We start from the raw sequence: 23,367 nt of genomic DNA, 5'->3' as shown, positions 1-23,367 counted from the left end.
CCCCCATAGACTTTCATTGGCGTATTTTTTACGCAATACGCTGACAAACGCAGCATGCTGAGATTTTCTACGCCCGTTACATACCGTATATTACAGATGCATAATATACGGCAGATAGGAGCTGCCCCAGAGAGAATAATTGGGCCGTGTGCAATGCGTATTTTCTGTACGTATTTTCTGCGCTCATACGTCCGTAAAACTCGCTAGCGTAATGCCGGCCTTACTCTGGTAACTTCTAGAATCACCTCAAGTGCTCTCTCCCAACACCGTACAAGGACTGGGCAAAACAACCAGATGTGGGCCATTGTGTCCTCATCTGCTCTACAGCGCCAATACAGGTTGGAAACCACTTATGCAGAACCACAGGAACCCGGTACCATCTGGACACAATTTTATAGTTTGTCTCCTGAGCTTTGGTTGTGATGAGGGATTTATGGGAAATATGGACGCATCTCCTCAACGGTTCAAATGGGATTTTCAATTGTAGCTCAGTTCTCTAGGCCCTGCAAAAGTGGGGAAGATATTCCAATTCAGGAATTAAAAGGAATTTGCATGAAATCTAGACCGCATGTTTTGGCACTGTAGAGGCAATGCACAATTTTTCAAATAGGGATAAGGGACATGCAAAATCAGTACTCCTATTGAGGGTGCGAAAAAAGTGTTCGTTTAGTGTACTCGAAGTATTGAGTCAACGTGGGGGTCCCACCTCGTAAAATAGCTGTCAAAGGAAGGATAGATTCTTGAGGAGCAATTTATTATAAACAAATGCTGTTTATAATAATGCATTAGACGAAGAGCCTGGCGGAAATCTAGGGTTATCGGTAATAGGGGTTAGGGGACGTTGAGAAACAATTAGTGGTTCCTTAATGTTAATTGAGTTTATGGATTTAAGAGTGGTGTTCACACTGACTGATAATGGAACATCCTTATTTTGAACAATAAGGGGCCAGATCTAGGGAATCAAGAGAATTAATTACTGTTCCATACAGTAAGGTCCTTATCCAATCTAGATAGATAAATTTGAAAGTTCATAGTGATCAACCTGGAGAGGTCAGAGGGGATACAAATGCCCAGATAGCTGATTTAGTCGTTAGCAGGTCATTTAAAGGAGAAGTTGTCCTTTATAATATTCTGTAATGGTAATGACTAGTGATGAGCGAATACATTCAACACTTTTTGTTACTCGCACGAATAGTATGGTATTCGGGCTATTCGTTACTTGGCGAGTAATTAGGTATTCGTCTCAGTATATTCGAGTGACCTGCCCAGCATGTTTGGTGCTTTATTTATAGCTAATGAACATGCTGGGCTGACTTGCCAATCACAGTAAGGCTGTGTGCACACGTATAGGATTTTTCGCGGTTTTTTTGCTATAAAAACGCTTAAAAACGCATACATATGCATCCCATCATTTATAAAGCATTCCGCAATTTTTGTGCATATGTTGCGGTTTTTTTTCCGCCAAAAAACAGATCGCGGTAAAAAAACACAGCATGTTCATTAATTTTGCAGATTGTTTTGCGGATTTCCCACTATATTATTGCATTGGGAACCTCCGGAGAAAAACACAAGAAAAAGGCCGAAAAAAACGCATGCGGATTTCTTGCAGAAAATGTCCAGTTTTGTTCAGGAAATTTCTGCAAGGAATCCTGACGTGTGCACATAGCCTAATGCTGGCACCATCTTTGGTGTGGCATTACTGTAATTGTCTGGCCTTCCAGCATCATAGCGACTATTTATATGTTGTCGGCGCTATCTTGTTCACATTGCAGCTGGAAATAGCGTAGTTTTAGCGTAGGGTAAGTAATAGGAGGTTACAGTGAGAGTTATTTATTCCAAAAAGATTTTTTAGGCTATGTGCACACATCAGGATTCCTTGCAGAAGTATCCTGAACAAAACCGGACCTTTTCTGCAAGAAATCCGCATGCTTTTTTCTCGCGTTTCTTGCGGATTTTTTTTGCGGATTTTTTGCTTTTTTTCCGGAGGTTCCCAAATGCAATAATATAGTGGGAAATCCGCAAAATTAATGAACATTCTCCGTTTTTTTTTACCGCGATCTGTTTTTTTGGCGGAAAAAAATGCAACATATGCACAGAAATTGCGGAATGCATTATAAATGATGGGATGCATATGTATGCGTTTTTTAAGCGTTTTTATAGTGAACATGTGCACACAGCCTTAAGAGCTGAAGACTAATTACATGTTTGTTAGGTGGGGTTTTAAGTAGGGAGGGATTTTATTAGAGGGAGGGAGGGTGAGTGAAAGGCAGGCACCTGGGTGTTCTCATCATTGCAAATGCATGCTGCAGCTTTCTGCTATTTTCTCTTAAAATACCTAATATTTGTCTAGCTGTTGTGCGACTGGTGCATTCCAGGTAGAGATTATCTTGCGTAACTATTTAGCAGAGGCAATAATCTTCATTAGGCCGGGATCACACATACGCGAGTTACGGCCGAGTCTCGCAGGTGAAAACCCTCCTCTGGCACCGGCACTTGGGAGCGGAACGTGCAGCTCCATGTGTTGCTGTGCGGCTGCACGCTCCGCACCGGAGTGCCGGCGCCAGAGGAGGGCTTTCACCTGCGAGACTCGGCCGTATCTCGCATATGTTTGTTCCCGGCCTTACTCTGCTTTTGGAGTGTGTCAGCAAGACGATCTGCAAAAAATAGCCACACAATGCTAGATATAGTGAATTTGTACATTAGTCCTTTGTTGGGGTACTTGTGAAACATGAAGCCAGTATTTTTTGGTTTCATAAGCATAATGCATTCAAGATGAGAAAGGATGTGGTGGTGCCCACCAAGGCTGTGTGACAGATCCGAAGGTGACTGTATCTCACTCTAGGATCCTGTCAAAATTTGGTCAGCGTGCTACACTACTAACGAACCCAGACAAGTGCGACAATGTTGTGGGTTGGATGGTAGACAAAAGCTCCAGTGTGTTGACAAGCAGCATCACGAAGTCTTCCACACGGTCCAGTCTCAGTAGCCAAGAGGCTGGGCCTCTAAATCTTCAACCTGGTCTTTCTTCCTCCCACCATCAAGAGTCCCAGGAGACATATGACCCCAACGCTGGCCACTCTGAGGAATTTTTGCGTTCCCTTGTAATTTGTCAGGCCTATTAACGTGCACCATTAAAGAGGGTCATGAGGAGGTGGAGTGCAGTGATGCCCAAACATTTGAGCACCCCCAGCCAGGAGAAAGGCACATTGGGGAAGGTCAATTGATGCCTGTAGAGGTGGTGGATAATCATGAGGGACAGTTGCCATCATGTCCGCTCTAATCGCAGCTCAGAAGGAGGAGCAGATTGAGGAATTGGATGTTGACGTGGTCGATGATGAGGCCACTGATCCAACCTGGCACGGCGGCACGCCTAGCGAGTACAGCAGTGAAGAGAGGGATGGATCTGTAGCAGAAAACAGGCAAGAGGTGGTAATGGTTTGCTCAGAGGTAGAACTCTGTCAACTGTTCCACAGAGCTCGGCTAGATAACAGGCCAAGGGTGCGTTGTTCCCCTGTATGGCAGTTTTTTTTCTGAAAGTCCTTCAGATAAAATAACTGTACTTTGCATCATCTGCCAAACCAAGCTAAGACTAGGCAAGAACACTGCCAACCTGGGCACCAGCAGCATGCTAAAGCACATGGCAGTCAAGCACACCAGTAGGTGGGCAGAACACCTGGGTAACAAATCTCTGTCTGAGGGTCAAACCAATGCCCCTTCCCCTGTGTTACGGCCTTCCCAATCTGCTGACCATGAAACAGGCGCTTAGGCCTCCTGCCCACAACCAGCGGTTGCACACACACAACAGTCAGCAACCACGTCCACTTTGTTCCAGTGCAGCGTTCAGTTGTCCATGCCCCAAACATTTACTAGAAATCAGAAATATCCAGCCACCCACCCACCCACAGATTGCTAGCCCTGGAAATGTTACCGTTTCGACTTGTGGGAACTGAGTCTTTCCACGACCTCTTGGCAGTGGCAGCCCCACAGTACTCGATTTCCAGCCAACACTATTTTTCCCGGTGTGCTGTCCCCAAGTTACATAAGCACGTGTTACACAATATGAGCTGTGCTCTGGCCAACGTAGTCACAGGAAAGGTGCACCTAACGACAGACAAATGGACAAGTTCTTGTGGGCAGGGATGATGCATTTCCTTGACGGCGGGCCCAACTTTAATCAGGGTTTCAGTCTCCTCATATTCCACTTCCTGTCTTTCCTCTTCCTCATCCTTAGTGGAACTAGCCTCCCCATCACTCCCCAGCTGGGACATCTACAGCACTGCCTTGGCGAAGCGGCAGCACGCTCTGCTGAAGCTCATCTGTTTAGGTGAAAAAGCTCACAACGCAGCCGAGCTGTTCAAGGGGATAGAAGAACAGACTGATCATTGGCTCTACCCGCTGAACGTCCAACCAAGTCTGGTTGTGTGCGATAATGGGCGGAACTTGGTGGCGGCTTTAAAGCTCGGCAAGCTGGTACACATTCCATTCGTGTCCAACATTCTGAACTTGGCTGTACAGCGGTTTTTAAAAACATACCCTGACTTGCTTGACCTACTTGCCAAAGTATGCCGTGTCAGCGCATATTTCCGAAAGTCATCTCGGGCTACGCTACAGCAGCGCTGTAATTTGCCCCGTCACCAACTGATTTCTTACCTGCCCACATGCTGGAATACGACCTTCTATTTGTTGGCAAGGCTTGGTGAGCTGCAAAGGGCAGTCTCTGAATTACAGCTTCTCAATGCCCGTCAGAGTAACACTCAGCCTCCACACATAACAACTGCCGAGTGGGTGTGGATCGTTAACCTATGTGAGGTTCTTCAAAACTTTGAGTACTGCACCAAGTTGGTGAGTGCTGAAGACGCCATCATGAGCGTAACCATCCCACTGCTCTGCTCTGTAAAACATTTGCTGCAGAATTTGAAAGAGGAAGCTTTCAATGCCGGGTAGGTGGCTATGGAGCAAAATTGTACAGTGACTGTTACTACACAGCCCATCCTCACACAGTATTCTCAGGCCACATTGGGTGATGACGAGGAACATGATTTTTTGCTCTGCGCTTCAGAGGGGATTCCCAATCCCAGCTTCATGCCTGTCCTGCATGGATAGCCTAAAGAGGAGGAGGAGGAGGCTACGCATTGTGATGGTTAGTGCTGTTCCTGGTGAGGACACTGAACGTTTAACTCTTTTAACAAACATGGCAGAGTTCATGTCTAGATGCCTTTGCCTAGACCCTCATGTGAAAAACATTTTGTCCACCTTGAAATACTGGCTGTTCACCTTTCTTGACCCATGGTACAAGGAGAAATTTGCTTCTCTAATGTCGGAGTCAGACGTACCATTTTCAGGGCATGCATGCCAGAGAGCCGTAGTCGTAGACTTGGTCAAGATTACCCTCCGACAACGCTGGTGACAGAGGTACTAGCTCTTTTCGACAAAAAGGAATACAAACACCAGGTGCATACAGATACCTTATTTGACAGAAATACATGGTAACAATAATTTACCCCAAACACATAGTAGGGCCATGTATGACAACCTGGGATTTTAATGACCCATCATCATTGCAGATGCAAACACTAAAGAACAAGATGATATAAAGGTCTCAATTTTATAGAAAAATGCAAATTTTATTAACAAAATACAACAAGGAGACAAGGAGAATGAGGGATAGATCACAAGGGAATGCAACACACATGGTGCAAAAAATAGGCCGCGCAGAGACCGGGACTGCAATGTAATAGATATAAATGATTGATAAATAATTCACACAAAAAAGAGATTATATTAATCTCCATGGGAATACCCCAAATGTTAAATCCAACAATGTGGTTAAAAAAACTACAAGCAATAGACATGGGGTATAGTCATGCAAAACATCACCATGGATTTGCCCACGCTGGCCACAAGGTGGCTCCTAATAACCCAAATAGTGTCATGAACACATGCATAGTCAGCGACATGCAATACAAAGTATACAACTTTACCTATAGTAGCAGGGCAAGAAAATGCAGCTGGGTCAATGCGCGTCCGCCCCTATTTTTTGCACCATGTGTGTTGCATTCCCTTGTGATCTATTCTCATTCTCCTTGTTGTATTTTATTAATAAAATTTGCATTTTTCTATAAAATTGAGACCTTTATATCATCTTGTTCTTTAGTGTAAACACCAGGTGCAACTCGGTGGGGGAGGTCTGGAGAATGTCCACCAACTGGGCCATTTTCATGACACTGTCAGGTCAGCAAGGGCTATTTGTGGGTGTAACAATGACGAGGAGGGTGAAGTTGACTAAGATGGTGAAGGACTACTTAAGTGACCATAGCAGCATCCTTCCTGATTCTTCGGTGCACTTTAACTATTGGTTGTCGAAGCTGCACACTTGGCCCCACGTCTCCTTGTCCACCTTGGAGGTGCTGCCATGCCTTTCTGCGACTGTGTTGTTTGAGCGGGTTTTTAATTCGGCAGTGCAATCATAATGGATAGGCGCTCATGGCTGTCAACGGAAAATGCTGACAGGCTGACAATTCTAAAAATGAACAAGGGCTGGATTTCCTCCAACTTTGTAAGCCCTATAGATGACAGCAACATTATGTAAATGCATAATAAAGAAAACTTGGCACTCAACTTCTAGAATAATTTTAAATTTTTTTTTAATGCAGCCAGAAAATAGACATTTCGGCCTCACTGTCCTTCATCAGTAACTATAAGTGAAAAAAAAAAATATACAAAATATGATTGACAATGAAAATATCATATCAAAGAAATTACAACAAAAACAAAGTATATACAGGATTGGGCAATCTAGAGAGACAAGGAATAATCTAGACATAGGGCCATATCAGAATTGAACAATCAGATCCGTTTAATGTGGCATGAAACTACAATTAAATTGCACAAAATAAAAATGTTATAAACAAATGAGAGTATAATATCTGGTAGAAAAAATGAGAAAGAGACATACCGGACTGCAGTATAGTGGTTAATCGCCTTCAGTGCGATAATAGGAGTGACACCATAGTCTATAAAGGTAAATAAGTGGAAGTAAGAACACCAGGCTCTATATGGAAAAATAAAGGGTCACAGTGAAAAAAAAATTAAAAAAGGTGGACTACCACTTTAAATGTCTGGTCAAGCACTGGGCATGGAGCCTGTACAAGATAGTACCTAGTAAAGAAAATTACTAGCCATAAAATTTGGTCCAAACCAGTGCAAGTAAAAATTACGGTATGGAAGAGGTTTAAGAGCTCACCTGGGTGGGTAGGAGTGCCGGCGTGCAGTCATCAGCGACGCGGTATCCACCGCTGGTCAGCTGTGAGTGAACGTTTGGGGAGCACTGGTATAAGTGAGGAAGGGGCGGGACTAACTCTTAGCTAGGACCAATGGCGGTCAGTAGGAAGTGAGGGCACTGTAAGCTTGTGTTCCACATGCGTTCCAGTAGCCATATTGGAGCCCAGCAATGAAGAAGGGGAGGATTTCCTGTATTCAGAGTGAGGTCTGAATAGCAGAATGTGTTCCAGCGGCCATCTTAGGAGTGCAGAAATATTACGAAGCTCATTACAGCAATCCATTGGAGCAGAAAAAGTGGTGGCTGTTATTCACTATAAAGTGTGGAGAAGGTGATAAACGAAGAGGAGAGTCAGAAGACAGGGATCCAGACGAAACATAAAGTCGATAAAGGCGGCTCTGAAAAATGATATGAGACAATTAGTAATCGGCATATACGGTAATAAAATATCTGGGAAAAAATGTTAAGGTACCCAGCGTATGTATCCAATACACTTCATGCATTTCAAGGGTTTTAATGCGGTCACCCCCTCTCCTAGGTGGTGCTAGCTGTTCAATTATCTGAAAACGGAGTTGGGAGATTGTATGATTATGGGTAATGAAATGATAAGGAATAGGTAGCAACAAGTTTATGCTTCTGATTTTGGACTTGTGCTTAGAAACTCGATCTTTCACAGGTTGGGTGATCTCACCTATTTAAGCAAGTCCACATGGACATTTGATTAAATAAACTACATGCGAAGTAACGCAGGTTGAGAAGTCCCTGGTTTTGAAAGTTTTGCTTGAGTATGGGTGGTGAATTACGTCACCCTTGATAACACTACTACAGTTGCAGTTGAGACATGGGAAGGTACCAGATTTTGGTTTATGGAGAAACCATTGGGTAGATGGAGTCGGATTTCTGTATATGTCCGCTTTAACTAGTTTATCCCGTAAATTAGCCGCCCTTTTAAAACAGGGGAGAAAATGTTGGTCAAATTTGGCAATATCTGGGTGCGCCTCTTTGAGTAAATGCCAATGTTGGTGGATGGAACGGTGTAATTTGTATGCAAAAGGGTGATCCATATGTACAAATGGTATACATTTACTAGAGGTACTATGAGTTCTGGGTGTTTCTTGGTTGGATTCGGTCAATACATGCTCCGGATAGCCCCTCTCACTAAATTTGGTATGCATTTCATAAAGGCGTGTTGATCGTAAAGTGTCGTCGGTTACAATCCTTTTGATCCTCTGGAATTGGGATCTAGGGATTGAATTCTTTATAGTAGATGGATGTAGACTATTGTAGTGGAATAGACTGTTACGGTCAGGTTTTTTTAGTGTACAAATCTGTGCTGAGATGACCATTCTCATCCTTAATGGCCAATGTGTCCAAGAAGTTGATCTGGTTAAGATCATATGTGACCGTAAAACTAAGACCAGGCCATGAGGAATTAAGTAAAGTAAGAAAATCACTCAGAGAGTCAGCTGAGCCCCCCATATGCAAAAAATATCATCTATGTAACGTTTACAGATAAGAATGTTGTCTTGAAAGAGTGTATTCTTATAGATGATAGTGGCCTCAAAATCCGCCATATAGCAATTTGCATATGGGGGGGCCTACGTTCGAGCCCATTGCTGTGCCACGTTGCTGTAGAAAAAAATTTGTTTAAAAAAAAAAAAGAAATTAGAAGTAAGGACTGAGATTAAAAGGTCTATACATAGGTTGGTATGTTAAATGGGCATATCTGATGTTAAAAGGAGCTTCCTAGTAGAATCAATGCCCTCTTCATGAGGAATGGAATTAGAGGTCCCTGACATCAATGACATCAAATGATACTAGGTAGGATGTCCTAGGAATTGGACCTAGATGTTTAATAGCTTCAAGAAAGGCTCCAGTGTCAAGTAAGTAAGATGGTGTCAGCTGAATCAAAGGTGTGAGGATCTTCTCAAGAAAAATGGATAGTGGTGATAAAATGGATCGTGTTGAGGCCACAGTTGGTCTCCCTGGTGTTTGTTCTAAATTCTTGTGAATTATGGGTAGTATATAAAAGACCGGAGCAATAGGGTGGCTATTGGTTAAGAAGTCACAGGTCTTACTGTCTAAAACACCCTAAAGTGAATAGTTGGATAGGATATCAGAAATGGCTTGGCGGACAGTGAGAGTGGGATCTCTCTGGAGTTCAGTGTAGTTGAGGTATCACTAAGTTGCCGATTTATTTCAGAGATATAATAGGTGGTGTCCATGACTACAGTTGCTCCCCCCTTTGTCAGCTGGTTTGATAGCCAGGGACCTATTCTCCTGTAGGAAGCGTAAAGCCTGTCTATCAACTGCTGAGAGAGTTGGATGGTAATGTAGAAGGCCCAGGACAATGTCTTTACATAAATTCATAAAGGAATTATTAATGAAACCAGTAAAGGTTTCCAGGGCATGAAAACCATGTGATGGCCTGAAATGGCTCTTATTTTTGAGGCCTAAGCTTGCTGCTGTAAGGAGAAGGGGATCAGTAGCTGATGTACTAGGACCACTGGGGGGGGGGATATTGAAAAATGGACTTCGAGTCTGAGAAGGTCATAAAATCTCTGTAAATCCATCTCAAGGTCAAAAGTCCTACAACGATAGGAGGGGCAGTATGAGAGACTGTTCTGTAAAATATTACATTTTGCAATACCCAAGATTTTTGATGAAATATTTGCCACCAGTGGCCAGGTACCTGGGATCGTGTCATATGAAATTGGTCCATGTCTGTGTCCATGTCCACTCCTCGTCCTCTTCTTCGGGGCTGGCGTCTTTTCTGTCCTACAAAATGGGAAATGGATGGCAAGGCTCGTTTCTCTTGTTCTGAACAAGAGGAGGTGAGATCGGTGGAAGATCTGAAGCCGGGCCTGGTAGAAGGCTGACGAGTGGAAAATTTGTTGCGCCATCGGTATACTCTATCCAACTCGTAATCTTCAGTGTCCCTAATGAATTTGAACCTTTTCTTTTGTTCGGTCTCCCGTTTTTGTTGTTCAATTTTGGTTTGGAATTTAGACTTGAGAGCCTTCAGTTCTTCTAGGGAATTCGCTGCTGAGAGCTGGGACTTTATATTTTGGATCCATTCCGTGCTGGACTTGATGGCTTTGTGCAGGTGCTCTATAGTCAGAGTAATCAAATCAAAAGAGCATTTGTTTAATATTTGTTCAAACCTGGAACAGAACTCAGATGAATCACCAAAGAGGGTGGGACGTAGAGGGACTCTAAGTCCCCTAGGAATTCTTTTCACTTTAAGGTATTCAGTTAAGGTTGCACAATGTAATTCTATATTTACGTGATGGCGTAGTTTGCATTCCAAATCTCGCTCACGGGTTTCTTTTGGAGGAGCCTTCAGAAACTCACTAGAAACGGTAGTTTGTGCAGTAATATTGAAGGTTTCTTCTACGTTGTAAGAAAAAGTGAGAAAGGACAAGACCGGAAAAGGTATGCTATACGTAAGCGCAACTCAAGTAAAGGAAAAACACCGTATGCACAACCTCAGAAAGTGCTCAAGTAGGGCCCCACACCATACATGTATAATAAAGAAAACTTGGCACTCAACTTCTAGAATATTTTTGGATTTTGTAATTCTTTTTTTTTATGTAAATGCAGGCCAAATGTTTTTGTTTTTTTTGAAAGTTGTCTTAACGTCGATCCTTTACCATCCAAAACCATTTTGTTCAGGAAATCAACTCCTCCTCCTCCTGCTTCTGCAACAAGTACTTAGTGTTCATCTACGTATACCCCACGTGGGCATTGTTTTGTACTTTTTGAAACCATTGCACATTCAATGGGTAAACTTGTACTCTCTATCTCTACCTCTTGTAATAACTGCTAAGTGCATTGTGATGTCCTCATCATGGTGTATTTCAGCTGGTCTGAGAGAGACCCCTTGGCTAATTTTTGGAAACCTTTGCACATTGTGCAATGGTGAAACTTGTACTCCCTATCTCTACCTATTGTAATAACTGCAAAATGTATCGTGAGGTCCCCATCACGGTCTCTTAGAGTGTCTATGATACAGCCCCCTAGGGGTAAGTTTTGGAAACCTTTGTACATTGTGCAATGGTCAAATTTCTACTCTCAATCTCTATATATTCTATTATTATACTTTTTTTTAATTGTGTTGCCCTTCTCACAGTCTCTTTAAGCGTGTATCTGGTAGACTGGTGTTGGTTTTTTTGGGTATGCACTTGGACATTTTTGAACATAAATGTATTAATATGCTCCACACAATTATTCAGGTTTCAGCCTTACACAGAATAATATGAGTAATAAAACATGCTCTATATACAGTGTGTCCGTAAAGTCATGGTGCACTTTTGACCAGTCACAAGATCTATTTATAGTTTACATTTTGGCGCCCTTTATCTGGCCCAATCATATCAGACCTGTTCATGAGGAGAGCTAGCAAGAACCAATCAAACAACACAAACTCATTTAAGCTGTTGCTGAGTCCCCAGTCAGGTTAACTCCTGATAAACTGAACTCTGATTAATACACTGCCAGGTCTGTGACATCATGCAACCACAAGCATATGCCAGCTGTGTGATTTTCCATGTCAGTTGAGATGTGGACGATACAGAGGAAAGTTCAGTGTGTTCTGTGGCTCGCTAAATTCAAATCCGTGACCAAAGTGCTACGTGAATATCGGTGCGTTTATAACGAAGCATCACCACATAGGAAAAACATTACTCGGTGGAATAAGCAGTTGAAGGAAACCGGCAGTTTGGTGGAGAAACTGTTGTGAAGTTGGATTTTGGGCTCCCCCGGTGGCCACTGGTGGAATTGAACTGGTGTGCATCATCCTCTCTGTTCACCTGTTTCCATCAGGATGTGGGAGTCGCTATTTAGCCTTGCTCCTCTGTCACTTCCATGCCGGTCAACATTGTAATCAGAAGCCTTTCTGTGCATGTTCCTGCTGCTAGACAACTCCCAGCTAAGTTGGACTTTAGTCCTTGTTTGTTTTTGCATTTTGTTCCAGTTCACAGCTGTAGTTTCGTTTCTGTGTCTGGAAAGCTCTTGTGATCTGAAATTGCCACTCTGATGTTATGAGTTAATACTAGAGTCTTAAAGTAATTTCAGGATGGTGTCTTGATAGGGTTTTCAGCTGACCATGAAAGTGCCCTTTCTGTCTTTCTGCTATCTAGTAAGCGGACCTCAATTTTGCTAAACCTATTTTCATACTACGTTTGTCATTTCATCTAAAATCACCGCCAATATTTGTGGGGGCCTCTGTCTGCCTTTCGGGGAAATTTCTCTAGAGGTGAGCCAGGACTATATTTTCCTCTGCCAGGATTAGTTAGTCCTCCGGCCGGCGCTGGGCGTCTAGGGATAAAACGCAGGCTACGCTACCCGGCTACTGTTAGTTGTTGCGGCAGGTTTAGTTCATGGTCAGTTTAGTTTCCATCCTTCCAAGAGCTAGTTCTTATGTTTGCTGGGCTATGTTCTCTTGCCATTGAGAACCATAACAAGAAACCCAGTTCTGGTAGGCCATCAGTCAGTGACGAGTCTGTAGAGGCTATACGGGATATCTAACTAAGGAGCCCTAAAAAATCTGTACGTGCGTGTGCTCGACAATTACACCTAAGTAAGACTACAGTCCATAAGGTGTTAAAGAAACGTCTTTGTTTTACGGGGTAGAAATTGTGTCTGTTGCATGCTATCAAACCAGCAGATAGACCCAAACGATGCGCGTTTGCTACAGATATGCTTCATGAGATCGACAATGATGCAAGAGTTTTGCAGAAGATTGTGTTTAGCGATGAGGCGACCTTCCATATCTGTGGACATGTTCATCACCATAACGTCCGAATATGGGCTGCTGAACATCCTCATGCCTACATTGAGTACGAACGTAACACCGATAAAGTGAAAGTGTCATGTGGCCTGATGCATGATAAGGTGATAGGCCCATTATTTTTTGCGGAGTGGTCTGTGACAGCAAACGCATATCTCGACATGTTGGAATTGTATGCAGTGCCAAAATTTCCAGAAGGTGTCATCTTTCAACAGGACGGCGCTCCTCCACACTACGCCACCATTGTTCGTGAGTTTCTGCATAGAACATTCCCCCGGCAGTGGATAGGCAGGTTCTGTCAAGCCATGGCCACCACGATCTCCGGATCTGACGCCCTTAGACTTTTACTTTTGAGGTTATGTGAAGCAACATGTGTACATTGAACCTATCAACGACATTAATCACTTAAAACAGAGAATCACAGACGTTATTCATTCTGTTACACCAGACGTCCTTACCCGTGTGTGGCAAGAACTTCACTATCATTTGGATGTGTGTGGGGCAACAAATGGAGCCCACATCGAACTGCATTGAGTAGGTATGAAACTGGAAGAGTTTTTCTTTTATTTGGAGCAGATTTCAAATTTCTATAGTTTTTTGTTGCTTTCCAGTGCCTGGACAAAAGTGCAACATGACTTTACGGACACACTGTATATGCTGCTAGTTTTAAAATCTTACTCGCACATCCCTGTATAATGGGAAATTCGACATATCTCTGTTAGCCTATACTGCTCATATATGCAGCACCCCCCAGTAGGTTGGCGGAACACATGGGTTGAAAATCTGTGTCTGACGGTGAAACCAATGGCCCTTCCTCTGTGTCAAGTCATTCCCACTCTGCTGTCCAGGAAGAAGGCGCTGAGGCCTCCTGTCCACAACCTGCTGTTGCACAGACACAACAGTCAGCAACCATGTCCAGTTCGTTGTCCCAGTGCAGCGTTCAATTGTTCTTTGTCACCATATATGTCTGTTCACAAATTGTTAGTTAGATAGGGCATACATATTCGTTAGCAATTTACTTTGTCCGGTGCTGGGCAACGACCATTGCTGACTTTTCCCAGGCTCCTAAATGAGACTTGTGTCTCTTTATTAAACTGTTGCTTCCCTTACATTTTTTAAATTAGAGTCCTTACAAAAAAAATGGTGGTGGGGTATTGGCCAGTTTCTGTATGTTTTAAGCACGTCTAAGAGACTGGGTTAAAACGCTCCACAGACCTATTCAGGCCGCAGCCTTACACATATTGGAACATGTCATTGCTGCACTAGGGCCTTTACCTGAGCTCTGTAGCACTGCCTGTCACCTGAGTAATACACTCCCCAGACCTCGACACTCTCTGGGACATATCCTGTAATTACTCCATTGTTGCTCAAAACCATGCAAAAGATACATTCTGCCTTGCTTGAGCAGTTTCCAGAAGAAGTGTGTAGGCTTGTGTAGATTGGTCAATGGCACTCATGTCTCTCTCCCTTGAGGAGGCTGCTTCCAAGTAAAATGAGGCTTGTACATGTTTCTGACACGGGTTTCAGGCCTGACAATCTGACCACAATCCAGGGCCTCACTTACATACACAGTATTCCGAATTTAATTCTAATGCTTTTGGTGTCTGGTAGAATCCAATTTACTGACATTGACCATACAGCTCATCCAACTCCTGTATTATATTCACCTTACAGTGGCTTTACCCGCTTTGACAATGGTTCCATTGGCATCCAGGGGCAAAAATGAACTGTGGACCTTACAAAACGCAGGTTTCACGGCACCTGGTGGCCGCATAATGACATGGCGGTGGACATGGTGGTGGTGGCAGGCAAAGCCCAAAATTCAAATGGGCATGTTTGAAATGGCATTGCAAAGGGAAAGGGAATATGTAAATATGTATTCCACTATCTGGCTAACTTTTTGGTATGAGGAAGGGAGCTCTTCCAATTGTATGATACACAGCCACCTGAGGGCCCTTACCAAACTCCGGTTTCACGGCACCTGGTGGTCCTCTGGAATTATCTAGGGTCGGTCCAAGGTGGTATTAAGGTCACCACAAAAACAAACCGGGTACCTTTCACCAGGAGCTGGCAAGGTCAATTAAGTTAAATTAGAAGGAAACCTGAGCTTGATTTTGAGAATAGGCCTTAATGAAAGTAAGGATTTGGCCTTCTCTGGAAAGGGTAAGAATTATGTATCTAGAGTTTCTATCGGTGGTACAGTTGATTACTTTGTGGCTCAACAATCTATGCATTGCAATTGCCACTCCTTCTGAACGTGAGATGGGATTGTTAGCGAAGTGCCAGGTTGTGTAGTGTTATTATTTTTTTTAGTAGTTGGGGAGTGATTTACCAAGTGAGTTTCCTGAAAGCAAATCAGGTGCACCTTACAGCTATGGTATTTGTGGAGAATCTGGGCTCATTTTTCAAGTATATTGAGTCCCTTCGCATTGAAGGTTGCAATATTTAGAACCACCATGGCAAATTTGTAGATAATTCTAATGAATGCAGCCAACTGTTGTGTGTCCAAGGTGGATGATCTCTATATTCACATGGAAAGTGAAGGGATAGCAAACAAAATGAACAGATATCAAAGGCACAAAACAAAAGGTGTAGGATAGTTACTGCAACATGAACTAAAGAGGAATATTTGTAATTCAGGAGCTTGAAGGTATGTGCCTACGTTGCGGATTCGTGTGTGGATTTTTCTGTGCAGATTCCGGAAAATCCCCAGGTAAAACGCCCTGCGTTTTACATGCGGATTTACCACTTTTTTTTTTTTTCAGATTTCACCTGCGTTTTTACACCTGCGGATTCCAGTTATGGAACAGGTGTAAAACGCTGCAGAATCTGCACAAAGAATTGACATGCTGCGGAAAATAAACCGCAGCGTTTCCGCCCAGAATTGTCCGCAGCCTGTGCACTGCGAATTTGGTTTTCCATAGGTTTACACAGTACTGTGAACCGCATGGAAAACTGCTGCGAATCCGCAGCATCAAATCCGCTGCGGATCCGCAGCAAATCCGTAACGTGTGCACAGACCCTGAAAGTCACAGGAATAAGAGACGTGAGCTCCCAACCTATTGGTGGGAAAAAAATGGAGGTCATGCAGAAGAACCTCCCTAAAGATACTAGAGAACATGAATTAACACCTATAAGCATGGAAAATGAACAACAATGCATGATCATGCATAGGAGAAAAATATTAGCAAATTGCTTAAAACTGAACATGTGACCAGCATATGTATTAAGGACATGTAAATCTATAAAAGAAGGACCATGGTTGAATGGTAATAAAGAAACCAATTAAGGCAGGCAGGAATTATCTAGCACATGCAATAAGAGTCGCTGTCTCGCGTACCGTGGCACTGGTGTTGGTTCTTTTTGATTATTGCGGTGTCTCTCTCGTGGAGAAAGACCCTTCTGAGTCGAATCAACCTATGTAGGGCCTCTGGAACTTGATCTTATCCTGTGATATGTGTGCGCTGAGAGATAGGACAGGCCAGGAAATAAGGCGAGTCTCGGGAAGGTCCAGGATTAGTAGGAAAGCTGGGAGCTCTTGAGAGCGGACAGTGAAAGAGCAAGACACTTTTTGCACATTCAATAAGAAGAGGAACCCCCAGCGAAAGGGCATCTCTTTGGATTTAAACAAGTGTAGAACAGGCTTGAGGATTGCCTGCTGTGCTCGGGAATGTCGAGTAAGCTCTTGCATCATACAGATTGGCACGCTGTTATACATAATACAAAGGAATGTAAAAAAGAAGATTGGAGCGCACTTAACAGGACCCGTTGAAGTGCCTTGATGCACGAAACGGCCGTTGTCCGTAGCTGTTCTCATCCCTCCCTGCTGTTCGTTTTTTATAACATGTCCTAATAAAGTGGTGATCAATCTACCGGGGTAAGTGCGCTCCAATCTTCTTTTTTACATTCCTTTGGACTACGTGCACATTTTTTGGATGCAGCACCCCTATGGTAACATCAGGATACATACAGCTATAGCAACCGTTTTGAGTGGAATGTGGATAGTTCTGTGGGCCAGCATATATCGGCAGTACGGAGGTGTTTTCTTTTTATGTTTTGGATGTTATACATAATAGATTGCATTTTTCTGGCTGCTTACAAGAAAAAAAAGTGGATTAGGCAGATTGTCTCTGGGCCGAGATACATCTTAGTCGACCAGACAAAGTGCTCTGAGCTCTGTACAGCTCAATTGCACGTTCCTGAGGTGCGCCCAAAAGGTCAATGAAGATGGTCGTAAGAACTGAAGCGATATCAGCTAGGGAGATGGATTCCGGAAGCTCCCGAATGTGCAGGTTATTGCATCTATTCCTGTTCTCCAGGTCATCTACATTTTGTTGGAGTGAGCAAAGTCGAGTTGAGTGTAGTCAAACCGTGTCCTGGAGAGTCTGGATGGCACTGGCATAGGAGGAAGGTTCGGTACGGAAATGAGCAAGTTCCTTCTTGCACTCTGAGACCACTTGATTTGCAAGTGCTAATTTATCATTTGTTGTGGGCCAGAGAAGCCAGTCCGCTATCATTGCTAGGATAAGAGGGAACAGAGACAATCAGTAGCATAGCTACCGGGGGGGCAGAGGGGGCCATTGCCTGGGCCCCACGCTCTGATGGGGCCCACCCAGAGCTACACTACTGTAACTATCGTTGTGTGCACAACGCGCCGATACAGTTACATTCTGCGGCAGAGCAGGGAGAAACGATCTCCCTGCTCTGCCGCCTGGCCGCTATGGGGCCCCTGAGCAGGCGGGGGGCCCGGTGCCAGCAGTGGGCCCCCCGCCTGTCATCGCAGGCATTGATGAGAGAAGGAGCATTATGCTCCCTCTCCCATCATGCCCTGTCAGCTTCTGACTCAGACACTGACAGCGGTCACGATGACGTCACTACCCGGCGCCTGGTGTCCGGAGATGTGCGGGCGCTCGGAGCAGCGGAGGAGCCCGGAAGTAGAGAGGTGAGTATTTATTTATTTTTATGGGGGTTGCCTTATACTACAGAGTCTGCCTATGGGGTTGGGGTCTGCCTATGAGGGGGTCTGCCTTTATACTACAGAGTCTGATTATGGGGGGGCTGCCTTATTAAAGTGTCTGCCAATGGGGGGGTCTGCTTTATACTACAGATTCTGCCTATGGGGGGCTGCCTTATACTACAGAGTCTGCCTATGAGGGGACTGCCTTATGCTACAGAGTCTGCCTATGGGGGCTGTCTTACACTACAGAGTCTGCCTATAGGGGCTGCCTTATTCTACAGAGTTTGCCTATAGGGTGCTTCCTTATACTACAGAGTCTACCTTTGGGGGTTTCCTTATACTACAGAATCTGCCAATGGGGGGGCTGCCTTATTACAGAGTCTGCCTATGGGGGGTCTGCCTTATACTGCAGAGTCTGCCTATGGGGGTCTGCCTTATACTACATAGTCTGCCTATAGGGGGGTCTGCCTTATACTACAGAGTGCCTAATGACGGGTTGCCTTACACTACAGACTCTGCCTAAGGGGGGACTTCTTTATACCACAGAGTCTGCCTATGGGGGGATTCCTTATACCACAGAGTCTGCCTATGGGGGTGCTGCCTTATGCTACAGAGTCTGCCTATGGGGGCTGCCTTATGCTACAGAGTCTGCCTATAGGGGGCTTCCTTATACCACAGAGTCTGCCTATGGGGGTGCTGCCTTATGCTACAGAATCTGCCTATGGGGGCTGCCTTATGCTACAGAGTCTGCCTATAGGGGGCTTCCTTATACTACAGAGTCTGCCTTTGGGGGCTTCCTTATACTATATAGTCTGCCTATGGGGGCTGCCTTGTGCTATAGAGTTTGCCTATGGGGGCTGCCTTATGCTATAGAGTCGGCCTATGGGGGGTGCATTATACAATGTTGAGTAGGCCTATGGGGAGTGCATTATACTATATGAAGGTCTATGGGGAGTGCACTAGACTATATAAAGGCCTATGGGGAGTGCATTATACTATATTGATGACTATCTGGTGCATTATACTATGTGGAGACCTATGGGGAGTGCATTATACTATATTGAGGACTATCTGGTGCATTATACTATATGGAGGCTATCTAGTGAGGGGTCATCTTACAATGCTGGAGCAATCAAACAGTTTGGGGGCTACTAAGGGGTCAGTATACTGTGTGGGTGGTAATATACAGTGAGGGGCATTATACTGTGTATAAGAGAGCATGATACTGTGTAGAGAGGAGCTGTACAGGGGGGAGACTCAGGACATTATTAAATGTAAAGTGGGCACTTATTGTTATAGGGGAACTCAGGTTGCTCTGACTATCAAAGGTGCACACAGAGGGCATTATTACTTTTTAGGGAGCAAAATATGGGCAATGTTTTCTAGAGCACTTGCACCAGGCATTACTGTTTTATAGAGGGTTGCTTTAGAATTTGGAAGGCACAGAGAACCACATAGCAGGTGCAGTAATAGGGACATATATTGCAGCAGCTGCTCAGTATTGGGGTACCACAAGGATGAGGAGTTTGTGCAGGTTGGGAATAGATGGTGATGGGGCTGGAATATGAGAAGTGAAATATTTCTTTGTTGTATTCTCTGCAGCCGAGTCATGGCTGGAAGAAGTTGTCATGTTGGTCTGGCCAGATGGAAAAGGCGGCAAAAGTGAACAATTACATCAGAAAGAACATCAGCAGTAAGTCATTATCTGTAACTGTGCTGTAATCTTATATGTTCTGTAGGTCTGGTATCTACCACTGACCATATGGTGGTAATATCCATGTTGGTCTTTGTATAGAGAATATTTTCAGTAACAGTACGGTCATCTGCTGAGGCTCTCCTCCACTATTAGGGTGCGTCAACGAGTTGTAATCAAGGTTACCTGGTTAGAGGCCCACTCAGAAGCTTCACCTCCCTGAACCAAAACCCTAGCTATGCCTCTGGGGACAATAGTGCCAAGAGCCCCTAGGGTCAGTTGACTATGGAATATGGGACCGTGTAAAAGCTGGTGTCTGGGTTGAGCGGCACCACTTTCTCCCCTTTTTGTGACCAGTGCTGATCAAGAGATGGTCGAGGGTCTTGTGAGGCTGTAAACGAGTTCAATTTATCTCCAGCCCGGTCTGGAGGAGACATGACATGAGGGAGAGGGGTTGAGGCCCAATGGGGCTTTCAACACAGATTGGCAAGAAGGTGTTGTCTCCTTTTAGATGTTGTCTAGATTTAGATGGGAGAGCTAGTTCATCAGTATGGCATGGATCAGGGGTCTACCTGTTTCCTGGTGAGTGTTCTTGAGCCAGGAGAGGAGAACCCCATCCCAAACCCACAGTCAAGAGGAGAGATTTCAGCTCTCTGATGAGGAATTGAGCTGCCTATGATCGCATCAGCTCTGTTGCGGCAGCCATCTTGTGTCCCTATAGCCACTGAGATAGAAGTTGGCGAGGGAGCCGGACACAGCCGCCCCTCAGACAATGCATAGAAAGGACCAGCAGACCCCCCTGGCTGCGGAGGAGGAAGTGGCCTCAGGTGCTAAGGACTGGAGAGAAGGCGATCTCTCCCCGCTACACCTGTGGTTGCCATCTTGTGACAGTGCTGTGACAGGAGCCGGGAGAAGGGCGGAAGAGTCTTGCACGCTGGATGGATGAACGACAGTTTGGTATGTTACCTACGCTCCAGAAGCAGATTCCGGTAGGTTGTAGGGAGGGGGCCTTGTGGAGTATAGGGGGAGAGTTCTGTCATGTCTCATTCCCAGGCACTGTGTCTCCCGATAGCTGCGGGTGTTGAATTTGCTTCTGTTGGCGCAGGAAGCTTTCAGTGTCCATGGTGAGATGGAGCACAAGAAGAGGAATGTAATCAGTTTTTTTTGCCCATGGTGCCTCTGATGAAGCAAAGTTTATTGGAATTTTCTTTGTGGAAGGTAGAGGAACTCAAGAGAGTGCATCCTTACATAGCCACGGCTAGCATATATTTGTAGTTGATAAATGTGGTGCATTACATATGTAGACAGAAATAGGGATGGCCTCATGTGGGTTTTATGCTCTTCTAAAGGTCTGCCCAATGACACTTTTCTACATCTGTGAAAGTTCTACAAATTCCAGAATTTCTCAACAAATTATGTTGCAACAAACACCAATCACTGACAGCGTAAAAATTCCACCACGTATATTATGCATGTTGCCGATTTTCAGATTCACAGTATGCTATATCTGTTGTGGAATTGCTATGCTCAAAAGCAATGAAGTCCACAATTAAAACACGCAAATTTCATTGATAATTTTGAAGTTAATTTACTTCTGGAAAAATTAATTAAATGCGTTGTCCAGTACCTTGAAATGTGTCTCTAACTATCTTTAAAAACAGATTATTTTTCCAATTTACACTTGTATAAATTTCCCTACTGTTCCCATGTAAGTCTCATTTCTGTGTTTTTCACTTCCGATGACATCTTTTTTGAAACTTCCATCATATATTGGGGAGTCTCAAAGGAAAGGTCATCACTAATGTTCACTCGTTGGGCTGTTCTTGTACTTTTCTGTCCCTCTCTACCGCTTGTTCGTTTATTCTGCTCCCCTGACTGTTCTGCTATTCAGTGTGTCCTCTCTTTTTAGCCATCATTCCATCAGTGCACAATGCTCCAAAGCATCTGTAAACACCGGCGAGAAAAAAGAACACACTGTGCATCAGCTGTCTATCCTGCTCACTGATAGAATATTGGCATGGAGAGAGAACACACTGCGTTTGCGTTCGATATCTGGGTATACTCCATCTGTTTTCTTTCCTTGCTGGTGTTCAGAGGTGCATCGGAGCAAAGTGGATTGACAGAACACTGACAAGAAGCGAGGACACACGGAGCAATACAAGAGATTAGCCCTGTCACTAATAACATTCTGGTTTAAGGAACTAGGAGTAGTGAAGCAAACAAGAGGGAGGGACAGCATACCACAAATAGAACCCACTGATTTTAGATTTTCTTATCGAGCTGGGGTTTCAAATGAAACTTCATCAGAAGTGGAAAAAATAAGTTAGCAAGGAGTGAATTGGAAATTTTAACCAAGTGGCAATTAGAAAAAGCTTAGTTTTAAGAAAATGTGGATTTCTCTAGAATTAGACATCAGATCGCAAGTATATCAAGGTATCATCTTATTCAGCTTCCTATGACATACATGCCCATTTAGACGGCTTAGGAGGGTTGATCCTATTGACAGATTCCCTTTAGCTCTAGATTGTTTTCACGAGAGATCAGATGAATTGACAAAAATTGCAAAATCATTCATTGCCATGAAAGTTGATCACAAAAATCCTATTTCCACAGAATTGTAATGCTTCCACAAAATGACCTGCTTACATCATTTCAGTCATCTCATTAGCTCAGGAATACGTTTTACCGAGGATGACAGCAAATATTACTGTGTCGTGCTGATGTAAAGGGTTTTTTCCACTAACAATTTACATTTTAATTAATAGTTGGAATTAAAATAAGTTCCACAATCGGACGTGTTAAAAAATGCTCCTGTGCTGAGATAATCTTGTGCATGTGCCCCTGATGTGTACTGTGTAATGGCCGTGTCTGACCGTACAGGAACATGGTCTGATCGTACCACAGCTCCTGGGCAGGGGAGGAAGCAAAAGAGAGTATACAGGCATTACAGCATGGGATCGCAAATTAAATATATGGCATTTAATTTTTCCATTTGAAATGAGACTTATTTTTATTAAAAACCTAAGTTCTGACTTCAGTGGTGTTTTTATTTGCAGCATCTGAGAGTCATGGAAGACATGCTGAAAGACTTCCTCCTTGGAGAACACCTATTGCTTGTTGGAAATCAGGTACACATGTTTTTTTTCTAAGTTATTGTTTCTTCAAGTTTTATAACGGGTATGCATTATTTCAGTGCAACGCTATTTATTAATAGAGTTTTAAAGTTCCCATCCACAATAGATGATTGTCGCCTGAGCCCGGCTATTTAGCCAAGAGCACGTAAGCCATATAGTGTGTATGAGGATGGCTGACATCTATCAAGCTGTATGACTAGCCGATGCTGGGCTATCTTTCTCAAGGGTAAAAATGATAAAAAAAATATAGATTTGTTTGGTGCTGCTAGCTTTTCATCTTAACATGCGCGTAAAGGAGCTAACCCAAGAAGCCTGGCCAGGGTCCTGTTGAAATCTAGACAAATTGAAGAAAGGCAGCACTGTGGTTTTTCACAGTGGAAAAAAAATGATTTAGTCCCTTCTATACTGCTAGGCACTGCGACATTGTGTCCTCTATGCTGCTGCTTTTGATGTTGTACTGCTGAGAGATCGGGAAGAGGATCACCTCATGTCTGTGTGCAGTGTATGAGAGCA

The 23,367-nt window shown here is 43.9% G+C and overlaps 1 protein-coding gene across 4 annotated transcripts in view; it reads left to right on the top strand.

The window, feature by feature from the left end:
• VWA8 (von Willebrand factor A domain containing 8) overlaps positions 1-23,367 on the top strand; it is a 523,579-nt gene that overhangs the window by 217,884 nt on the left and 282,328 nt on the right. For all 4 annotated transcript variants that reach the window (XM_077297321.1, XM_077297318.1, XM_077297319.1 and 1 more), the window contains exon 21: positions 22,777-22,848. In XM_077297321.1, coding sequence (XP_077153436.1) covers positions 22,777-22,848 — 72 coding nt within the window. The remainder of the gene's footprint in view (positions 1-22,776; positions 22,849-23,367) is intronic.

The sequence above is a fragment of the Ranitomeya variabilis genome, chromosome 3 (genome assembly GCF_051348905.1).
Source record: "Ranitomeya variabilis isolate aRanVar5 chromosome 3, aRanVar5.hap1, whole genome shotgun sequence".
Taxonomy (NCBI): domain Eukaryota; kingdom Metazoa; phylum Chordata; class Amphibia; order Anura; family Dendrobatidae; genus Ranitomeya; species Ranitomeya variabilis.
This window is presented reverse-complemented; position numbering and strand designations above follow the sequence as displayed.